This window comes from Camellia sinensis, chromosome 13 (genome assembly GCF_055761805.1).
Source record: "Camellia sinensis isolate YWXY chromosome 13, ASM5576180v1, whole genome shotgun sequence".
Taxonomy (NCBI): Eukaryota; Viridiplantae; Streptophyta; class Magnoliopsida; order Ericales; family Theaceae; genus Camellia; species Camellia sinensis.
Genome location: NC_138973.1, coordinates 12,806,590 through 12,827,594, shown reverse-complemented (window position 1 = coordinate 12,827,594; position 21,005 = coordinate 12,806,590). Strand labels below are relative to the sequence as shown.

The following is a 21,005-nucleotide window of genomic DNA, read 5'->3' as shown; positions in this document are numbered from 1 at the left end:
AGGTTTATATTTCATAACAAATTACCCCCTAATTTCTTATGCAAATATAGCATTCAGGGGGGAATTTGTAATTTCTCAAACCTCAGGGGGCATCTGTAATTTAGCCAAATCTCGAGGGGTGTATATGTAATTTGCCCTTTTTGTATTTAGTAGATTTTTAAACTTTTTTTTTCCTTTATACTTTTCAAATATGTCTAGTCTAATAAAACTTAAACATATAAATATTTTTTAAATTTATGTTTAAAAATTTCATGGGCAAATTACAAACACCTCCCTCGAGGTTTAGTATAAATACAGATTCCTCCTTGAGGTTTGAAAAATTACAAATTACCTCCTGAGGGTCAAATTTTCATAACAAATTAGAAAAAATTAGAGGGAATCTGTATGAAAATAAAAGTCTCAGGGGCGGGATGTAATTTCTCAAATCTCAGGGAAGAATCTGTATTTTTACCAAATCTCGAGGGAGGTGTTTATAATTTGCCCAAAATTTCACTAAAAATAGAAAAAATCAACTCTAAAACTTAAAAAAAAAATAGAAAAAGAAAAAGAGAGCAACTTTTCAAACCCCGTCTCAAATTTATTTGGAGTCGTGTAAAAGAAAATCTTAAAGATATTGATTAGAAAAATGTTTGGTGTCCTGAAAATATGTGACTTAAATAGTTTGAAAATGACAAAATGACGTTGTTTTACACTTAAAACGACGTCGTTTTTGTTGTTTCGAGCCATTCGAGTCACATATTTTCAGACTACCAACCATTATTGTATTGATTAATAAAGTTCTAAAATAATTACTATATGTTTTGAGTGGTGTTACATACACCAAATAGTGTACTAATTAATGTACGAACACTAATTATGACATTATTATTGACCCTACTCATTATATAAATTACAAATACTAAAAATATCTTAAATTATGTCACATCATCAATTAATATACTAGTTAGTGTACTAATTGGTGCATATAACATTAGATATTTTTTTTCAGTGATGCTACATGTACCAATTAATGTGCACACTAGTGTACCAATTAGTGTTATGCCATTATTACTGACCCCGCCTATTATATAAATTATAAATATTCAAAACTTCTAAAATTATGTCAGATCATCTATTAATATATTAATTGATATATATAGTATTATTCGTAAGTTTTTACTACATGTACTTTTATAAAATATCAAATAATTATATATTTTTTACTTTATAAAAAAAATATATATATATATATATATATAATTTTTTAACCAATATTCTTGAAATACTAATTACTACAATCCATTTATAAAAAATCTTACTACACCCATACATTCACAAAGTATTTCCTTAGCTCAGCTTCCAAACACCCCTTAAGGCCCCGTTTGTTTTGGGCTAGAGGGAGGGTATTGGGACTAGTAATACCAAGGTATTACTAAAGCCCCTGTTTGTTTGCAGAGAAAGCCTCGGGACTATTAGTCCCTTGGTATTGCTAATACCCTTGGAAGGGGGATTGGTAAGGAGGAGGTAGAGATGGTATTAGAAAATAGTGAGGGGATTAGAAATTTTTTTATTTTTTATATATTGGGAATTTTTTTTAAATATAATGTTTAATTTTTTATATTTTTTTATTTGTTTTATTATTTTATATAAAAATAATTTAACAATTCTTCATTATTAATTCCCTTACTATCAATCCCCTCACTATTAATCCCCTCACTATCAATCCCCTCACTAACAATCCTCCCACTATTAATCCCCTCATTATCAATCCCTTCCATTCTATCTCCCAAAACAAACGGACCTAAAAGAAAAGAAGAGAGAGAAAAACCACCTTGTGGGTTTTGGTTTCCTGTTTCTTGCATTCTTAGGTTGTTTTTGGTTTCCTCATTAAGGAATGGTTTTTGGGTAAAATAAGAAGAATTAGATTAGGAACATTGAATTAATACTAATTTTTTGGATTTGGTTCATTGCATGTACCTTTTTCAATCTTTCATATTAATTAATTAATTAAAATATGACCCCACCACCCTTCTTGTTCATTGCATTATGCCCCCCCTCTCTCTTTCTCTGTCTCTCTCTCTCTAATAATAATAAAGTTTTGACAATAAAAATGATCACACACTTACACACAACATTCATTGAACCATCTTCTCTCTCTCCTTTCTCTCCTCTTTTTTTCCCTGTCAATTGGGGTTTCAGATGACCTCTTGCCTTCAATCTCATTAATGCATTCATCGTTTCAACTTATATACGTTGCTTTCATAGTCTTGTTGTTCGTGGATTTGCTCTTTTTTGCTCTCGATCGAGAGTTTTTGGGGCTCGCACGGTTCATTTTCCAGCTCTACCCATGTCGAAACTCTTCGATTTCAGTGGTAAGCCTCCGATCTTTTTGGGTCTTTTCCCTCAATTTTGTCTTTTTAGGTTTATTCCCGTCTTCTTGTTCAATCTTGTGGTGCTAACTAGCCATATATATATATATATATGTATATTTTTTTTTTGGATTTTGAATTGGTTGTGTGTCTTTTGGTGGTCTTTGTGATGTTTTGTTATGTGGGTTGTCTTATTCTGTTCATAATTGAGAAGATTTTATTCACAACTTGATCTTTGATGATGTCAAATTTGGGGGTTTGACGATAAATCTGTGAAATCTGATGGTAAGGGAAATCATTCTAAGCCAAAACTATAAGGAAAAATTTTGGATTTTGGATTGGTTGAGTATCTTTTGGTGGTTTCTGTGATGTCCTATTTGTGTTCATAATTGAGAAGATTTTTATTCAAAACTTGATCTTTTAGAATATCAAATTTTGGGGGTTTGATGATAAATCTGTGAATTCTGATAATAAGGGAAATCATACTAAGCCAAAACTATTAGGAATATGTTTGACAGCTTCTGTATTATCAACTGCTGAAATTTCTTTTGTTCTTGAGCCTTAGTTCGTTTTATGTGCTATGTTTGTTTGGTAAGTTGTGAAATTACTATATGTTTTCAAGATTTAGTTATTTGTACTTATCAATGGAAAATCGTGGACAGATCTTCGGAAATTATTAGTACAAAAATTTGGTATGATTTTATAGGAACTGCTAATGATAGTCTGGGAAAAAAACATGTTAAGATTGCAGGTACATTTAGAGAGTATGTGATTGGGATTGATAAGCAAAAACTTAGATGTTTGGTTTTTTTTTAATATCTAATATTGAATTTTATTGGAAAGATTTTTTCCTAATACTTCTGGCTTAGTATGATCAATCAATCTAAAACCCGGATCAATATTTCATTTTGGACTGCCTATGGTGTATATTCTATACTGCGGATATATGTTTATCAATGTCCCTTGGATCTAAAAAAGATATGTTTGGTTTGTGTTTGAGAGATGTGTTTTAGAGATAAAAAGTACGAAAAGTTGTTTGGTTTGGTTTTTTTCAAAAGATGTTTTGAAAAATTATTTTGAGAGAGAGTTTTGGAAAAAGTGATTGATTTGATGTGTGTGAGAGAGAGATTTGTTTGGAAAACTTGTTTGGTTTACAAGTTTTGAGAAATTTTTTTAGAAAAATTTGTTTGGTTTGATTACTTTTAAAAACTTATTTGTAGAGAAAATTTCCCCAAAATTTTTCAGAAATACAAACCAAACGAACCCTTAGACTTTCATGTGTTGTGGGAATTTTTTTTTTTTTTCTGCAAGTTTGTCGTGTTTTATATTAAACTCCTTTGCTAAATTGGCTTCTCATGTTATTGGTTTCCAGGTGATGGTAATTTTTTCCCTGGAGAGTCAATATATGCAAATCCCAAGGAAAGTATATTTTTTCCCACTTGTCATCATGTGGACATCTATTTTCCTCCTCGCAAGAGGTCTCGCATCAGTGCCCCTTTTGTATTCAGTGAAGAAATTTTTGAGAAGCAGCAGCCAGCCTCCATTGAAGTGCTTCCTGATGAATGCCTCTTTGAGGTATTCAGACATCTCCCTGGAGCCGAAGAGAGAAGCATCTCTGCTTGTGTTTCCAAGCGCTGGCTTATGCTTTTAAGCAACATCCATAGTGATGAAATCTGTACCAAGAAAGCAACTCAATCTTTGGAGACTCAGAATAAATTAAATTCCACTAAGGCAGATGAGCCCCTAGCATGTAACAAGAAGGGTGAAGTTGTTTGTTCTAATGGTAATAAAGTTGAAGCTGAGTCTGAAGATCAAGAGATAGAGGGTGATGGATACCTTTCTCGATGTCTGGAAGGCAAGAAAGCTACAGATGTAAGGCTTGCAGCCATTGCTGTTGGAACTGGTCACCGTGGTGGATTGGGCAAGCTTTGTATCCGAGGAAGCAATTCTACACGTGGAGTGACAAACCTTGGTCTCAGGGCAATTGCCCGTCGCTGCCCTTCATTAAAGATTCTTTCTCTGTGGAATGTATCATCTATTGGAGATGAAGGCTTATATGAGATTGCCAATGGGTGTCGCCTGTTAGAAAAGCTTGACCTTTGCCAGTGCCCAGCAATTTCTGACAAGGCTTTGCTGGCCATTGCGAAGAACTGTCCCAATCTCACCTCTTTAACAATAGAGTCTTGTTCAAACATTGGGAATGGAAGCCTACAATCTGTTGGTAGTTGCTGCACGAGCTTGAAGTCTGTTTCAATCAGAAACTGCCCGCTTGTTGGAGATCAGGGGATTGCAAGCCTCTTGTCATCATCCAGCTATTTGCTGACAAAGTTGAAGCTTCAGTCTTTGAACATCAGCGATGTATCTCTTGCTGTTATTGGACACTACGGAAAGGCAATTACTGATCTAGTCTTCAGTGGCCTCCAAAATGTTAGTGAGAGAGGCTTCTGGGTCATGGGTAATGCTGAGGGCCTGCAGAAGTTGAGGTCCTTTACAGTTAACTCTTGCCAAGGAGTTACTGATATAGGGCTTGAGGCCGTGGGTAAAGGTTGCCCAAATTTAAAGCAGTTTTGCCTTCACAAATGTGCATTCTTATCAGACAATGGATTGGTATCGTTAGTCAAAGCCGCAGTCTCACTTGAGAGCCTGCAATTGGAGGAATGCCACAGGATTACCCAATCTGGGTTTTTTGGTGTTCTTGGTAACTCTGGTGGAAAATTGAAGGCTCTTGCTCTGGCAAACTGTTTGGGGTTTAAGGACTTGGCCTGCGGATTTCCTCTAATGGCACGTTGCACATCCCTGCGATCTTTATCTATCCGTAACTGCCCTGGATTTGGCAATTTTAGTTTATCTATGTTGGGTCGATTGTGCCCCCAATTGCAGTACGTGGTCCTCAATGGGCTTAATGGAATAACAAATGAGGGGCTTCTTCCGCTCATTGAGAACTGCGAGGCCGGTCTTTCAAAGGTTAATCTTAGTGGTTGTGTGAACTTGACAGACAAGGTGGTTTCAGTCATTGCCAAGTTGCATGGATTCACTCTTGAACTGCTGAATCTTGATGGTTGCAAGTACATCACTGATGCCTGCTTGGTATCTATTGCAGAGAATTGCTTATTGTTAAGCGAACTTGATGTTTCCAAGTCTTCAATTACTGATTGTGGCATTGCAGCCTTGGCTTGTGCAGACCAACTCAATTTGCAGATCCTTTCTCTGTCCGGTTGCTCTTTAATATCGGACAAGAGCTTGCCTTATTTGGTACAGTTGGGTCAGACTCTCGTGGGGTTGAACATCCAGCACTGCAATGCGCTAAGCAGCAGCATCGTTGATCTGCTTGTGGAGCGCCTATGGCGATGTGATATGCTCTCGTAAGCAATGATTGGAATTGAAAGCCCCTTTATGGACTCGGGTTGGACATAGTAGGGAGCTCCAGTCTAGGTTAACTTTGTGGGTAGCATCGGTTCTTAGTTTTTGGGTCCATTGGTTGTGGGTCTTCTTTTAGTCCAGTGACCTCGTTCCTTTTTTTTCCAGGGGATTTGGCGTGCAACTCTTTTTTTGCAACTTACCTTCCATAAGGAAGCTGTTGGAAGAATTTTGGCTGCCCAAATGATGGGTCGTCGCTTTCTTCATCGCCATACTTCCCTGTGAATACAGATACGGGTTCTGGTTCTAGAATTTATTTTCCATTGTCTTTTTCTGTCACGTTGGCAGTTTGTGTTTTAGTGTAGCCGTGCATTGATATCATGCATAGGCTAAGCTTTTCAGTTTTTGAGTCTGTCCACTTTCAGTTTTACCTTTTCTTCCACGGTGTTGAAGCCTCGTGTTCTGCGCGTGATGGTTAGGTCTCTGTTTTCCTTTTTGGGGTGGGTTAAGATTCCTTGGATCTCTTCATATTTGATTTGCTTTTCGCAGTTCAAAGTTTGTGGCCTTGTTTTCTGGGGCTTTGGCTGTGGCAGCAGATTCTATCAGTTTGCCATGACAATCCTTTGGGGGTTTTTTTTCATACTAAGCCCTAGTTTTGCAGGCTTCACCTATCTTTGAACTGTATTTTGCAATCTCTTTGCTATGAAATGATTTCTGGTTATGTAATGATGATCTTAAATAAAAGTTTGCTAGCTTTTATGTTGTAGTGAAAATTGTGTTCTGTTAGTGATTCGGTTTGACCCTTGTATGTATGAATAATTTCTGCTGATTGATCCTACTGCAAGTTCTGAGAACTTTGTTTAGGTACATCAATAGGACACCAATTAATAACAAATAAATTTTCTGAACCAAAAATAAATAAATAAATAAATAAAACAAATAAATAATACATCAAGAAAGAAGGCCTCTTCCACGCCATTATTAGGACACCAATTTTTTTAGGGTTTCTAATGAAGAATCTCAATTAGTCATTAATGGATTCTCGAAAGGCTAATCCAATTGGTGATAGGAGCTATGCTTCATTTCCATTCTTATTTGCTTGTTTCTTCATTGTGGTTGTGCATCAACAATAATTCATGCTGAGGCATGAGTGGCATTTATTTTGGGCTGGCAAACATCATTTATATCGTTCCAAATGAGGCACGAGTGAGATGGTTTTCACACTGGGAAATGGATACAGGTATGGGATTCTTCCAATAGAGATGTAAACTGTTTACAGGGAAAAAACAGATGGAAGATATGTAAGTTTTAAAGAAATCCAAATCTTTCATAACTTCGTCAAGAGTACATTACCTGACCAGGTGATGCAGATTATTGAACAAGGGTTGTGCAAAAGCCTGTGATTTTCTATCCTACCATGATGTTTAAAAAAAAATTTGAACGCCGTAGCATAGTTGAAACAAGTTAATTTAGTTGTGAAAAAACTTGAAATACTATGCTCATCACTTCTATCATTGAACCACATAATCCACCAAAAATAATGCAGGAACATTAAGTCATGACAGCAACTGTAATCAGAAAAATTTCTGCACTGATTTAAAGTAAAAGCAAACCCTAGACCTTCACATCATATGAAAACATTTGTTTCATTGTAACGATTAAAACATCCACCGTGGAGCTGCTAAGGGTAGTGTTAGTGTCAATTGTTAATTTTTGGCTAACAAGGTTTGTTGTTTGGTGCTGCAGTGGAGCAGGCAACGTTAGTACACTTTTTTAGTGTCAAGTGTTAAATTGTTTGTTAATTGCAGCGAGTGTTTTAAAGAGCGAAGAAGAGAGGACTACGCCTGGGGAAGTCCTCCCGAATGTCCGGCCGAAAGTCTCCTCGGACGTCCCACTAGAAGTCCACCCTGGACGTCCAAACCCTTCAAGAAAAGGACAAAAAAAAAAAAAAAACACCAAAGGGCCTGCAACACATCCGACCACTAAACCAGCGATCAACTGAATTATTTTATTTATTTTATTATATTTTATTTTTTAACTATTGAGATTTTTTTTAGGCTTGAAATTTAATCTTAGGCTTGAAATTTTTGATTAAATTAAATTATTTATTTATTATATATATATACACATATATATTATTAACACACATTACACCACCGCTCACTCTCTAAAATTAACAAACTCTTCATACATCTTAACACACATTTTTAGATCCCACTTTTATTACTTTTTGTCATATAAAACACACCTTAACACACTTTTTTAACCATCCCGTTGTGGATGCTCTTACCTACAGTGCCAAGGTATCTAATGATTTTGCCTTTCTTGGAAACAAGAATGTCGAAACATGAGGCTCAACAATAAAACAAAACCACCCAGGATTCAAGGACATTAACAATACAACATAAAGCTCAATCAATAAACAATAACCAAATGTCCATTAGAGTAACCTTGACAGCCATACAACAACCTCATTTGTTCATGAGAGTAGAATCTGAACATCAAGTACTTCGACAATGGCCGGTCCAACAAAAGTTTTTTTCCCCAAAATTTTCCCATATGGTCTCAACAACCAGGCAACTAAAGCATATTTAGACATAAATTAGCATAACAACAAACTGACAAACAGTTATTGTACAATGCTGCAATAGGATGCACAATCCTAATGACTGAACAAGCAAATCTTGAAAGCTAAGGCACATTAAAATGAGCAAACCTTGATGCTGCCTATGGTCAAGATGACAAAACAACCCTTAACACAAGATCCTTCACGCCTTCATTGTCAAATGATTCCAAGACAAATTCATACCTCTTTGTAATATTTTGGCGAAATGGGATTGAGGGCAATAAATACATTTTCAGTTCCACTGCCCGTTGTGTTTAATTCTCCAACACAATTGGTTCCTGCACCAAGGTGGTCTGGGCTTGATCTTCAACTACAGACACATCATCCATGTTGGGCTGAGCATCGCTTGGCTCAACACTAGGAGCTGCCTCCTCTTGCATGGTAGATGCAATTTTGCTCGTCTCCTTGGGTAGGGTGGTTTTATGAGATGCAGCTAGATTCGCTTCATTGGATAAGACGGTTTTTTCGGAAGGCAGCTTGGGGAGGGACTTCCTCTGTGGCTTCTTAAGATGAGTTGGAGGTCCTTTGGTGGTGTTGTTTTGGGACAATTTCTCATCCAAACTTAACCGACCAGATCGATAGCTGTGGCTACTGTTTCCTTCAGAGTCTCTTGTGGGTGAGCTCTTTTTTCTACCAAGCTTGGGAGATTTGGCTCTTGTTGTAGGTATCTGCACCACAGAAAAATAAAGGTAACAAGTTGACAAAACAACAACTTCACGTCTGTTCTGTTGTGCCAATTCTATTTATTTCACACCTCATATGAGCAAGTTGACAAAACACTTGGCTGACATCAAACCTTCTAGCTAAAGGTATTACCCTCTAATCAAATCCTACCTTTAATGTGTAGGTAAGGGTTACCCTTAATTGTGTAACCCCAAGGAAAATTTAAAGGGGAAAAAATCAAGAAAATGAAGAAAAGAAGAAAAAATAATACTTGGGGATAATGAAATTTAGCAAATGCAACAAGTGAAGAAAGTTTCTCTCCCAAATAAAAGGGAGAGAAGGCAGAAATTGTTGCAAATTTGTTTAATACTCTCAAAGCATAATTACCAGGAAACCTTCATCAACAGCAGAAAGCCATTTTCACAGAAGCTCATTTCTTGAACAGAGGTGAAATGATGCAATTTTAAGTGAAATGTTTAATATACTTTTTTTTTTGGACAAATGAAACGTTTAATATACTTCATATAAGGAACTGTTAAAACTCTGTAAATATTAAGAAAACTTACTAAAACAATTTCTTATACTTTTTACCATTTTTTCCCTACTCTTAGAGCTTATTTTTCAACAATCACATGGAACTTTTATTACAAGTTTCTCTGAAAAATGTTTACTTCAAACTTTTCATTTACCATATGTTTTCTAAAGCTTCATATTGCTTTTATTGAAGTTCCTAATAAATTTTCTTATTAGGATTCTGTCTGATCTCATATCATTTATTGTATGGCTTGAACCACATTTCCCACTTCCCATAATATATTTAAACCACAATTTACATTTCATTTCTCGCACAGTTCTCTGATTCTGTTTCACTTTCCCATTTTGGCAATTACGTATCCGATTGTGTCACAAGAAGATATGGTAAATGGAAAAAGATCTTGAACTTTACATATAGCAGTTGAAAACCTTTCCTCGTTCTTCAAATCACAAAATCATGAGTATATTAAAGGGTATTAAAATGGCAAAATATCATCTATTACTATTATTAAGCTGGAGCAAGGCTTGTTCACTTGGTCTATGTTTGTATCCATGGCCAAAAATATCCCCACAATCCATTTAATCTCTCCTCACATGAAAAGCCCAAATAAGTAATCTCTCCTCATATTAACAACTGCTGCCTTCCAGGTGTCATCAGATGCACTGCACGAGGTTCACCTTCTACTTGATTAGAAGAATAGGCCATGTTAAATTCAATAAGTGCCCCACTTGGAAGAAGCAAGAAGCTTGTAATGGAAAGCAAGATTATTGTTAACCACACCCACACCCACACCCACACCCACACATTGAGATAGAATCTGTACCCTTTGGACTGTCTTTAAAACCAAATCAGGAAATTTGATTTCTATGAAACATGGATACGGATACAAGATACAAATACAATACAATATAGATACGGCAATATGAGAACCAAAAGAGGTAGGATACAAGTACGGCTTGGATAAATTTGTAAAAAAATATATATTTATAAGAATAGTATCGTAATACATATAATGATATAAGCTCAAAGAATGGTTATAAATATTAGTTTAAGGCCCGTTGTTAGTTTACTTTTTAATTTTCAGTAGGTACTTGATGTAGGCCGAAAGGTATCACATTGAGGCCACTTAAATTACATTTTTAGTCTTTCAATTTTGTTTATTTGGTGGAGATGATGTGTTTCGTACACTTGTACAGATTGGTAGGAAATATGAAAATTCAATCAAAAAGGGCGCGAAAGCAAATCCTCCATGCGAAAAGTGAAGAACCTGAGCCAGCCAGACCATCGCACGTGCGGCCAAGCTTCACCGTACGTGCGGCCCACCACCGCTCGAGTGGCCCACCTAGGGATGCGTGCACGGAATTTTTGGTCTGTTTTGCTAAGAATAAAAGAAAGAAAAATATCCAAACCTAGGGTTCGAAAATTAATTCAAAGAAAATGGAGGCTAGGGTTCTAAAGAGGGATTTTTTCTCCTAAAGTTTGGACACTTCCGTGGGTGCCTCTTCCTCATCTTCTTCCTCTTCCCACTCCTCCATGAATGGCTAGTCGTCTTTTCTAGGGTTTTGATGAAACCCTAGCCATGTAATTAGGTTTTTTTTTTTAATTTTCAATTATGTAAAGGTTTGAACAATTGTACGGTATTTTAGAAGTTTCATATATACATTTTCCATTATTTTTTCAAATATTCGGCTTTCTATGATTGTTAAATATTTTCCATACAAAAGTTTTCTATTCTTTCACATTCAAAGTATGAGACGAACCATACTACGAGAGACGAGTTGTGTCACTACCTTAATTTAGAGTGAACGATTCGTACTACTTGAGATGGTTTGCACTCGTACATTGAACGCGATGATTTTCTTATTAAATGCTTTGAACTTGTAGTTGCAAAGCATTATCCCGTTCGAACCATAACATAATGGATTTCAATTGGAAACCCTATTTACGTGACTAGTGGTGGACTTTTTGCCCCTAGGTTTTTCCCTAAATCAGTAAATCTAATTTTATTTATAATTGATAATTAATTACTTAGTTTATTTTATTTGTTATTGAATTAGGTTATGAATAATCAATCTTTTAAAATTAATTTAGGAATTTAACAATTAAATTAATTTAATTTCACAATTGTCCCTGTGGATCGATACGGACTTGCCATTATTCTAAAAGAATTTGGTATAGTTTTGTGTTTAATTTTGGTGTGTGTAACGATCCATCAGTACTATAAAAATATCATTCCAATATCAAGTCCAAACTATTTATATTGCTCCTATACTTTTCCCTTTCACACTTGAAATTGCTCCTATGCTTTTCCCTTTCACACTTTAAGTGTTATATGCAAAAAGTATTGTACACAAATTTAATTGCAAGTATATACCTTGAAGATATCTTCTATTTTAAAATTTTGGAATCATTCTCAAGCTTAAAAACTGGAATAATGGAAATAGCTGGACAGGCCACAAGTTTTTCTTCTAGCCCTCCCAAAGTCACCAATAGAAGGAATGTGATGTATCCCAAAAAATTTCACCACTTCAAAAAAAACTTCTCCTCATATTAATCCCTCATGAACACTTGCATTCACATGAATCTCCAACCCCAAAACTCTAAACAAAAAATTAATTTTTATGCATAAATATATTATTTTCTTCTCTTGATAATGAATAAGTCAAATCACCTTCAAATTGGGATGAAAAATTCTAACCATGTACTTGCCCAAAGTCCTTAAATTATGTCAACATCTTCGGCTTTAAAAATTAATGCCATAAAGATGCCAGCCACCAGGGTGAAAAAAAGAAAAAAGAGAAAAAAAAAAAAAGGTCACCTTATTCGCAACTAAAACTGTAATAACCCGACCCTCATATCTGTTACTGGTATATTTTCAATCTCACGTTCTGTGCATTTAAATGTTTATTGTGAAATTTTATGAGGAATTAAGTTTAAGTACATGGGTCTTGTGATTTGAAATCCATATCTGTTTGGTAAGAAAGTTATCTGTCACCATTAGAATGTTTGAATCAGAAATTGAGGGTCCTAGAGGCTTGATAATCCGAAAGTGATTTTACATTTGAAATCAGCATAATTTTTAAGTAATAATAGTCACTTCCGTAGAAATTTGATTTGGAATAATTAAATCGATTGAATTTTGTCCTCATTCACTTTTATATATATATATGGTTCCCTAGGCTTTTGACTTAGAATCAAGAAACCCAAAATATCCTGAGAAGGTTAGGAAAAGAATTAGAGAAAGGAGGAGAAGACCTACAAGGAAGAGATTGAAGAATTAAAAGAGAGTGTTAGAGATTGTGAAGCTCAAGGGCACACTCCGGGAGGAACTAACGCTCCGCTACAACACTGTGAATAATAGTGCAATCAACGTATGTTTATTTACGGTTAATGTTTATTGCTGTTAACGTTTTGTCTTCCGTAAGTCACTACATTAACATGTATGTTGGTCGGGAATTGGTGTGAATGTAAACGTTGAAGGAATTTGTGTACATCTGGATCACTCTGGAACTATTCCGTTCTGTCATTTCTGGGCCGATAGCCGTTCTGTTATTTCTGGGCCGATGGCCGTTCCGTTACTTCTGGGCCGATGGCCGTTCCGTTATATCTGGGCCCAAGGCCGTTCTGAAAGTAACACGACATCAGATTGACCATATGAACTCTGTAGTTACATACGCGTTGTTATGTATTATAATTTGACTTGTGCATTGAACTGTTTAAATACTATTATTCACTGAGCTTAGCTCATGCTGTATTTTGTCTGTTTCTGTAGGTAATCAACAGAGAGGTTAAACCTAGCCCCGATACCGTGTCCCTTTTGTCAACCTAAGGATAGCTAGGCACTTGGAGAAGCCCGTGCATTTTAGTGAAGTTTGGTTGGGTTTTTGGTTTGTACTCTAATTGCCGACTGCAGTTGAAATGTAAATAATACTTTTGTTATACGCCCAATCTCAGGGCCGGGTCTGTTTATACGTATGTGTATAACCGATGCTCCGATGCATGTTTCTGTATATTATTTTCCTGTTATGCTGTTTGTGATCCTGGCATAGTAGTGATAGCTCAATGGAGATTGTTTTCTGTTATTTTTTTTTTTATATGTTTAATGCTTCCATTCAGGCCCCGCATGTTATGTATATCAGGTTAACTGTCCGTTTCTGAATAAGTCATGCCCAAACTTTTAGGGGCAAGTTGAAGGTGTGACAAAAACAGCATCTAGGATCAGATGCCTCCAAATAAGAGCAATTTGTAAGAAGAGACTATGTTGTAAAAATTCTCCAATATTCTTGAGAGCTCACTCACTATAATCTTGTGAAGATTGGTAATCAAACTACTAGGCCTAACATAGAGACATCTTTAAAGGAAACAAACACAACAATTCTGGGATTAAGGCAATGAATGTCAAATTAGTACTAAGACTTGTGATGCATCGCATATAATTTGTCAAAAACATTCATGCATTCAAAAAACAAACCCTTCTATTATAATAGGAATCCCGTTGACAATACCACAAATCTCTGGCGTTTGTAAGGCTAATAAACAAGCTCATATGGAGAAGAAAGACAAATAATGTTTCGGTTCTAATTGAAACATTTCTCTCTCTCCCTCTCTCTCCAGAATGAGATTGTTCCCTCTCAATCCTCTCCCTTCTATTCTCTTGTGAACAAGAGGCTTGGAAGTCACAATACACACAAGTACACTACATCTCCTGTATCATACTTCTCTCTCTTCTCATTCTATCACTTTCATATCAAAAGGAAAAATCAGTACGTGTTAATTGTCCACGAGTGCTTAGATTGAGCCCCTTGATCTACCTAAATGTGATTGTAATCCTGCACATTGAGCCCCTTTATCTACCTAAATGTGGCTGTAATCCTGCAGATTGAGCCCCTTTATCTACCTAAACGTGACGCTACTTAACAAACTTCTAACTAATTAGCTTAGGAAATAAAATAGGGAACACAACTACTACTAGATGGAATATTTGTATAAAAAGAATTCAAGTCGTCTCTTTTACAGCCCTATCCAGTAAATTCAATTTATCAAGCAAATTTTGCTATGTCAATCATAAAAAAGGAACATGATGCACAATACAAAGGACCACCAAATAATTGTAACATCCCATTCCACATCAGTTGGCTAGCAAAAGTTCCTAGTATAAGTGAGTTCACATTCCATTCTAGTAACTTATTTATCAAAAAAAAAAAAAAATTCCATTCTAGTAACAACGCATTTCAAAGTCTTACCCTCATTTAAATTTTAAATAACCAAGTCCTTTCTTATGCCTCAACTTGTTTTCTCCTATTCTTTTACCATCCTAAACGTGGATCAGATCACTCTTTACAAACACATTAATTGGTCTACAGTGCACATGAGTTTTGCCTCTAGAATAAATCAAATTATTAAAGAAATATGTAGAGCTTAATGAGCTGGTTGGATAGTCCCCATAGGCCTCATTTGATTCTTGGATTAATTTAGAGGGGTAATGGATGGGATTACAGGGCTGGCCCACCCTTATCCCCCATCTTCTATGAAGCACGAACACCACTCCGAGGGCTATGTTTTAGTGTTGGACACGCGGTGGACACATGTCCGACACGTCCCAGAAGGTGTCCCTTTTTTTTTTTTTTTTGATTTTTTTGCAGCCAGACACACTATGGACATGTTTTGGACACTGCGGAGCCAAAAACATGATTTTTGAAACTTCAATTGGGGGTTAATTTGTTAAAAAACAAAAATTAAAGCAAGTAAACCCAGCCCTAACCTAGATATCGAACAGAAAGAGGAGAAGAGGCTGAGAGAAGACCGCTCGCTGCTCATTGCTCTTGTGAATGTATGTTCTTCGATCATCTTCTTCTTTCGATCTTATTATTCTGCTTTTTGATCTCTATCTCTCTCTCAATCGCTCTCTGTCTCTCAATCGCTCTCTCTTCTTCTTTCGATCATCTTCTTCGTTCAACTTCTCTCTCTCTCTCTCTCTCTCTCTCTCTCTCTCAGTTTCTCAATCTGTCTTTCTTCATTTTTCTTCTTCTTTTTATGTTGAATAGCTCTGTCTCTTTCTCTCTACAATTTTTATTTTTTATATTGTTCTTTTTTCTTTTTTTTACTTTTCTTGTCTCTATCTATTATTTATTTATTTATTATTTATTTATATTCTTTTTTTTTTTTGGGCTGATTACTTTATAAGAATATATTAGTTTTTGCTAATTTTAATACTATCTATTTATTAATTTTATTATAGGAACCAATTTTTATTAATAGTGTTATTTTTTATTTTTTTATTACCTTTTAATAAAAAATTTTTTTATAATTTTATGACATGTAATAAATAAATTTAATTATATATATTGAACGTATCCCCAGCGTGTCGTATCCCCCATTTTTTGAAAATTTACGTGTCCGTGCTTCATAGCCCATCCTAATCCCACAATCAAATAGGGCCATAAGAGTGTTCAATTTTTACTCTTGTGAGGTAATAAGGCTCCAAGTGTGTCATGTTATGAACAAAGTGTGAAATTTGTTACCTTCTTTAACTCAGGCTTAGGAGGTGGAGGTTCTTGATAGAAGCTTGGCATGGGTGTCGCTTTAAAAGTCAAGCTTTTTCTTAACATTTTAATCTCAGCTTCTTGACTTTCCTGTTTGAGAATTATATAATTAGTCATTCAAAAACTTTTACTGCATAATAAGCCCACCCAGAAACTTTGCAACCATTAGTATGGCATTATTTACCTTGGATTTGGCTTGCAAGGTACTCTTTTCTACTTCCTTTGCATGAATCTTTTCCTCGAGTTTGGTGTAGAACTGCCCAAACAAAATATAAGTTGTCGTCTCAAGTGACAGGCACAGATCCCACTCTACGGAACTACATTGACAATCATAATGACACAAATAAAATCTAACCTCTTTTCTTTTCTCAGCTCTTTCATAACACCGGAAACTGAAATTATAGGATGGAAGAGTACCCATTCTATGGGGTTTGGCATCTCCTTCAGTGGGGCTTCAGACAAGTAGTTAAGGATATGCTAATAATAATATGAATGAACAAAGTTACTCTTTCAATAGATGGGTGTCCAGGAAACCAGGATACCACCACCCCTTCTGAAACATAAAAGAAAAGGAGGTCACAAAAGAGTCAGCGCATATAGGATACGAAGTAGATTCTATGCTTCCTTCAGCTTTATTTGGAGGGCCTTTTTTCAATGGTTTGAGTTTTGTCTTCTCCCTGTGGTAAGAAAATTACAGTACACAAAATTGTCAATAATAGATAAAACCCAGAGTACTAGCTGAATGTCAAACAAATCAAAAATTTCAAATGGATGTGGCCACTAGATTCCAGATGGCCTCCCTTGTCCTCTCTCACACAATATTGACATCGGAGCTATCAGTTTTATATAGCTGTTGAGATCCATGAGATTAGGAGACAAGTACTATAGTTACAAGTGCAAGCTGAACATACACAAGGCCTTCAGACTCTGTTGCATTAACGGTGGATGATGTTGCATCAGACTTTCCAGATTGCTGGCAAATGGAGAATTGAAACTATAATTAGTAATATATAATAATCAAATACAAAAGCGAACTAATGTGTACATTCACATCAATCTACAACAGTGATAACAATGAAAGAAAGGGCAGGATCAATGTTTACCTTGGGTATGCGAGCATTGATAGGTTTAGAGTTACTGTCAGCAACCTCTCTGTCATTAAATGATCTACTCTTTGTTCCAAGGGTAGTAGACTGCTTTGGGCGTGAATTAGAAGCCAAGGAACCATTTGGAAGAGCAGAAGCTGTCTCCATATCTTTTCCATCTTTACTCTTTCTCACCAAGGTTGTTGAAGCAAGTTTGGGGCTAGAAGGCTTCTCATTTTTGGCCTTACCTAGACCCTTTTGCGGTTTAGGACCCGTTGACTGATTTGTTTCTTTCACTCCAAGTTCCTTGAGGTAAGATGGACATAGAGGTTGGTTTCAAACAAACCAATATTGAGTTACTTGCATTTCCCATTTTCAACAAATATAATATATATGCATATATGAACGTGTGCGCGCGCGCGCGTGTGTGTGTGTGTGTGAGAGAGAGAGAGAGAGTGATGGGCTACTACTCTAATAACACAACAAATACCTCCTACCTTAGAGGTAATCAAACCATTACTTTCGGCACGTGCGGTTATTCTGTCTGGTTCTGCTTCATTAGATGAGTTGCTGGTTCCACCATCCTCCAACTTGGCAACGTTTTCTGGATTCCCATTTGGCCCTGCAATATCAGACCCAATAGCAGGAACCCCATTCACTTTCCCCAAAACAATGTCTTCTTCTATAGGGGAAGGAACTTGTTCAAGAACTCCATTTCCATGGCTCATCCCGTTTGTCAAAAAAGGTACATCATTTTCAGCATCCATTGCAGGCTGTAAATCTCAATAAATTCAACACATAAGAACTACACGATTTTAGATTTAAGTGAATTCAAAAACAAAGGTTTCAGATAAAATTTGAAACACGAGACACCTTTTGCGTCCAACCGAGATTAAAAGAAAAGCAAATGCTAAAGAGTGGCTCCCTTTATGAACCATGTTCAAGCAATCAGTTTCCTGTCCCATGATTTTACCGTGAACCAAATGGTTTTGTATTCAAACCCTGAACTATTATAATTACTCTTGGCATACAACAGTTACATAATTAAGAAAATAAAAACAACTTATATACAGATTCCAACAACAAATAACAAAAAAGATATTAAAAAAAAAAGAGCAAAAACTACTAACACACAAAAATGATTAATTGGTTTGTTTAGATGAAGAGAAAAATTAGTAAAATACGAGAAATTCAGGTAACGTTTGGTTGTGTTTTGTAAATGTGATTTGAGAGTATGAGTTGTATTTTGAGTTTGTGTGTTGTGGAATTATGATTTGAGTGTAGAAAATTTATTTGGTAAAGAGTTTTGAAAATAGTTTTGGAAAAGAGGTTTGATTTGAGTGGAGAATTATTGATGTGATATTTGATATGTGATACAAAAATTTACAACTCATAACTAAACATACAATTCAAAATTATTTTAAAGCACATAAAAAATTTAAAAATTTTCAGAAAATATTTATCCCGATTATGTAAATCAATTGTAAAAAAAAAATAAATAAATAAATAAATAAATAAAATAAAATCTGGAAATCAGCCGGACATCCGGGTGGACATCCGGGTGGTCTACCGGGTGGACAACCGGGTGGACAAAAAAGGCGCCTCTGCATCAGAGTTCTCTCTGCAGAGTGTAGAAAATTGATTTGAAAACGAAACCAAACATCATGCTCCAACACATGGGTAGAAAATTGATTACAGAGCACAACCAAACAGATTTCTTCTCTTTTTCGCTCAACAAATTTACCCACTCCAACCAAGGCCAGTGAGTTTCTACTTCACCAAAAAAACCCACACACACAAAAAAAAAACAGATCCCATAGTCTTATTTTCATCAAATTATCAAATTAATTAATTAAACAAATAAACAAGAACAGTGACCAAGTAAGTATATGTATAGGGCATCAATCAATCAGTAGACCCAAAATCTCACAAACCCATCAACAGAAGCAAATCAGTAAGCAACATGCAAGAGACAAACAAGGAAATGAGCAAACTTGACTAGATCTTCAAACCCATGATGCAAAAGATCCAGAGCTCGATTCTAAGATTCACCCAAAATGAAGATCCACGCATTGAAACAAAAGATACCCAGATTGAACCCATCGCTTCACATAAATCTCTTTGAAAACACAAATGCAAATATATATATATATATATACAGAGAGACAGTGTGTAAGTAAGTAAGTAAGTAAGTCCGTATAGTTACCTATTTAAGCCTCAAAAGAAGACCATTGAAGTGAGAGGATATAGAAGGATCTGGGGAAGTAGAGAGAGAGTGAGGATGAATCCGAACCCTAGGACTGTGATCTTGGCGAAATTGGATGAAACTCAACTGAAATCGAGAGAAATGAGAGTAGTATGTGTGTATTTTGAGTGTATAGGATTTGATTTTTGAAATGCAAAGGCTCTCTCTCTCTCTGTGTCTTTCAAAGGTGTCTCTTTTGTGTTGTGGTTGTGCCAGCGGCTTTCAAATCCATTTTCCAGGTCACTCCCCGTTTAGAGAGAGAGAAACACATACATTGAGAGATAGATACATTATTTGGACCACCACCGTTTTTTAGAGAGAGAAAAAAAGGAGAGAGAGAGAGAGAGAGAGAGAGAGAGAGAGAGGCTTATGTGAGTTTTAGAGAGAGAAAGCGGGAGATATACGGTTAGCGAGAGAGAGAGAGAGATGGGGAATGTGGTCATCGCTGATGGTGCCATGTCATCCAATTTGTGGGTCCCACATGACGTGGCAAGATCAGGGGCGTATGTGACCAGTAGCGGTTGCATCGCTATTCTGCTTTGCGATTTCAAAAATAATTTTTTTAATTTTTAATTCGTATTTTTAATTAGGATAAATTACGAATATACTCTTAAAGGTTTATTTAAAATATAGATTGTCCTTTATAGTTTGAGAAATTATAAATAGTTCCTTGTTAGTATTTTTTATTTAACAAAATTAATTAAAAAAATAAAATTAATAATTACTCTCGTATACAATAATAAAATTACATAAATTATTAATTGAAACATATTTATAATATCATTAAAAATTGTTAATTGACTTGATGATTTATTAATAAAATGGACGATTTAATATGAAATTAGAAACCTCAGATGGTGGAATGTAATTTTCAAAAGCATAGAGGACGATTCGTATTTTAATCAAGCCTCAGAGGATGTATTTGTAATTTACCTGTTTAATTATTTTTTAAAATATTTTAATTCATTTTTTAAAAAAAAATAGATCTATTTAATCTTAATATATTTAAAAAATAAGAAATTTTTAAAAAATTCATTAAATACAACAAAATATGAAAATATATTGAATCTTTATATTTTTATATATTTTTTATATTTAGTAAAAAATTTTTAAAAAAATACACAAATATTATACTTTTTAAGTGTATTTAGATTAAGTATATTTAAAATACATATATATATAATATTAAAAAAATTCACGAAAAATAAAACGACATTAAAAATAAAAATAAAAAACTTAATTTTCTGAAATAAAATATGGTACACTGAATTATTTCATTATTTTATTTTTAAATTATTAATATTACATTAATTCATAAAAATTTTAATTTCAACTAACGTTACATTAATCTTACCTCCACCGCATCCTCGTACATAGGTTAACTTACAAGAGATGTAACTAACAGCTCGCCAACTACTCAATGTCTGGGCATGTTGGGCTGCAATTAAAAAAGTAACTTATATTTACGTGATGTAAAAAAATGCCTTTCAAACAGCATAAGTGGATATTAACTTATCAGTAATGATAGAGGCCCTGAATTTTCCAAGCTCGAATGTCTCGAATTGATCAAAATGACGTCGTTTTAGATACAAAACGACGTCGTT

At 35.1% G+C, this 21,005-nt stretch overlaps 2 protein-coding genes across 4 annotated transcripts; one reads left to right on the top strand and one right to left on the bottom strand.

Moving 5' to 3' along the window:
* The first annotated feature begins 1,787 nt into the window (after positions 1–1,787).
* Positions 1,788–6,478, top strand: LOC114273504 (EIN3-binding F-box protein 1). The gene is made up of 2 exons (XM_028215304.2): positions 1,788–2,351; positions 3,721–6,478. Exons 1-2 carry the CDS (start codon positions 2,327–2,329, stop codon positions 5,712–5,714), a joined length of 2,019 nt encoding a protein of 672 aa, XP_028071105.2. The 5' UTR covers positions 1,788–2,326; the 3' UTR covers positions 5,715–6,478.
* Positions 6,479–8,124: 1,646 nt separating this feature from the next.
* LOC114273505 (protein WVD2-like 6) lies at positions 8,125–19,805 on the bottom strand. 3 transcript variants are annotated; one of them, XM_028215305.2, is made up of 9 exons: positions 19,363–19,805; positions 17,654–17,929; positions 17,175–17,462; positions 16,983–17,044; positions 16,677–16,748; positions 16,427–16,523; positions 16,256–16,327; positions 16,051–16,161; positions 8,125–8,999 (listed from the first exon to the last, which is right to left on the bottom strand). In XM_028215305.2, the coding sequence occupies exons 2-9, from the start codon at positions 17,921–17,923 to the stop codon at positions 8,586–8,588; spliced, it is 1,386 nt and encodes a 461-aa protein (XP_028071106.1). In that variant the 5' UTR covers positions 17,924–17,929; positions 19,363–19,805; the 3' UTR covers positions 8,125–8,585. The 3 variants fall into 3 exon arrangements, with proteins under 3 accessions (XP_028071106.1, XP_028071107.1, XP_028071108.1); XM_028215306.2 differs by having other exon boundaries at positions 17,654–17,937; positions 19,363–19,803; XM_028215307.2 differs by having other exon boundaries at positions 17,654–17,961; positions 19,363–19,764.
* Between the last annotated feature and the right edge of the window lie 1,200 nt (positions 19,806–21,005).

Excerpts from the sequence above, each read along its gene's own strand:
- LOC114273504 (XM_028215304.2), top strand. The coding sequence starts at position 2,327 with ATGTCGAAACTCTTCGATTTCAGTG. Across the intron at positions 2,352-3,720 it reads GAAACTCTTCGATTTCAGTG|GTGATGGTAATTTTTTCCCT; the intron begins GTAAGCCTCCGA and ends ATTGGTTTCCAG.
- LOC114273505 (XM_028215305.2), bottom strand. The coding sequence starts at position 17,923 with ATGGATGCTGAAAATGATGTACCTTTTTTGACAAACGGGATGAGCCAT. Across the intron at positions 17,045-17,174 it reads TCAATGCTCGCATACCCAAG|CAATCTGGAAAGTCTGATGC; the intron begins GTAAACATTGAT and ends TCCATTTGCCAG. Across the intron at positions 16,328-16,426 it reads GAGCTGAGAAAAGAAAAGAG|TTCTACACCAAACTCGAGGA; the intron begins GTTAGATTTTAT and ends TTGTTTGGGCAG.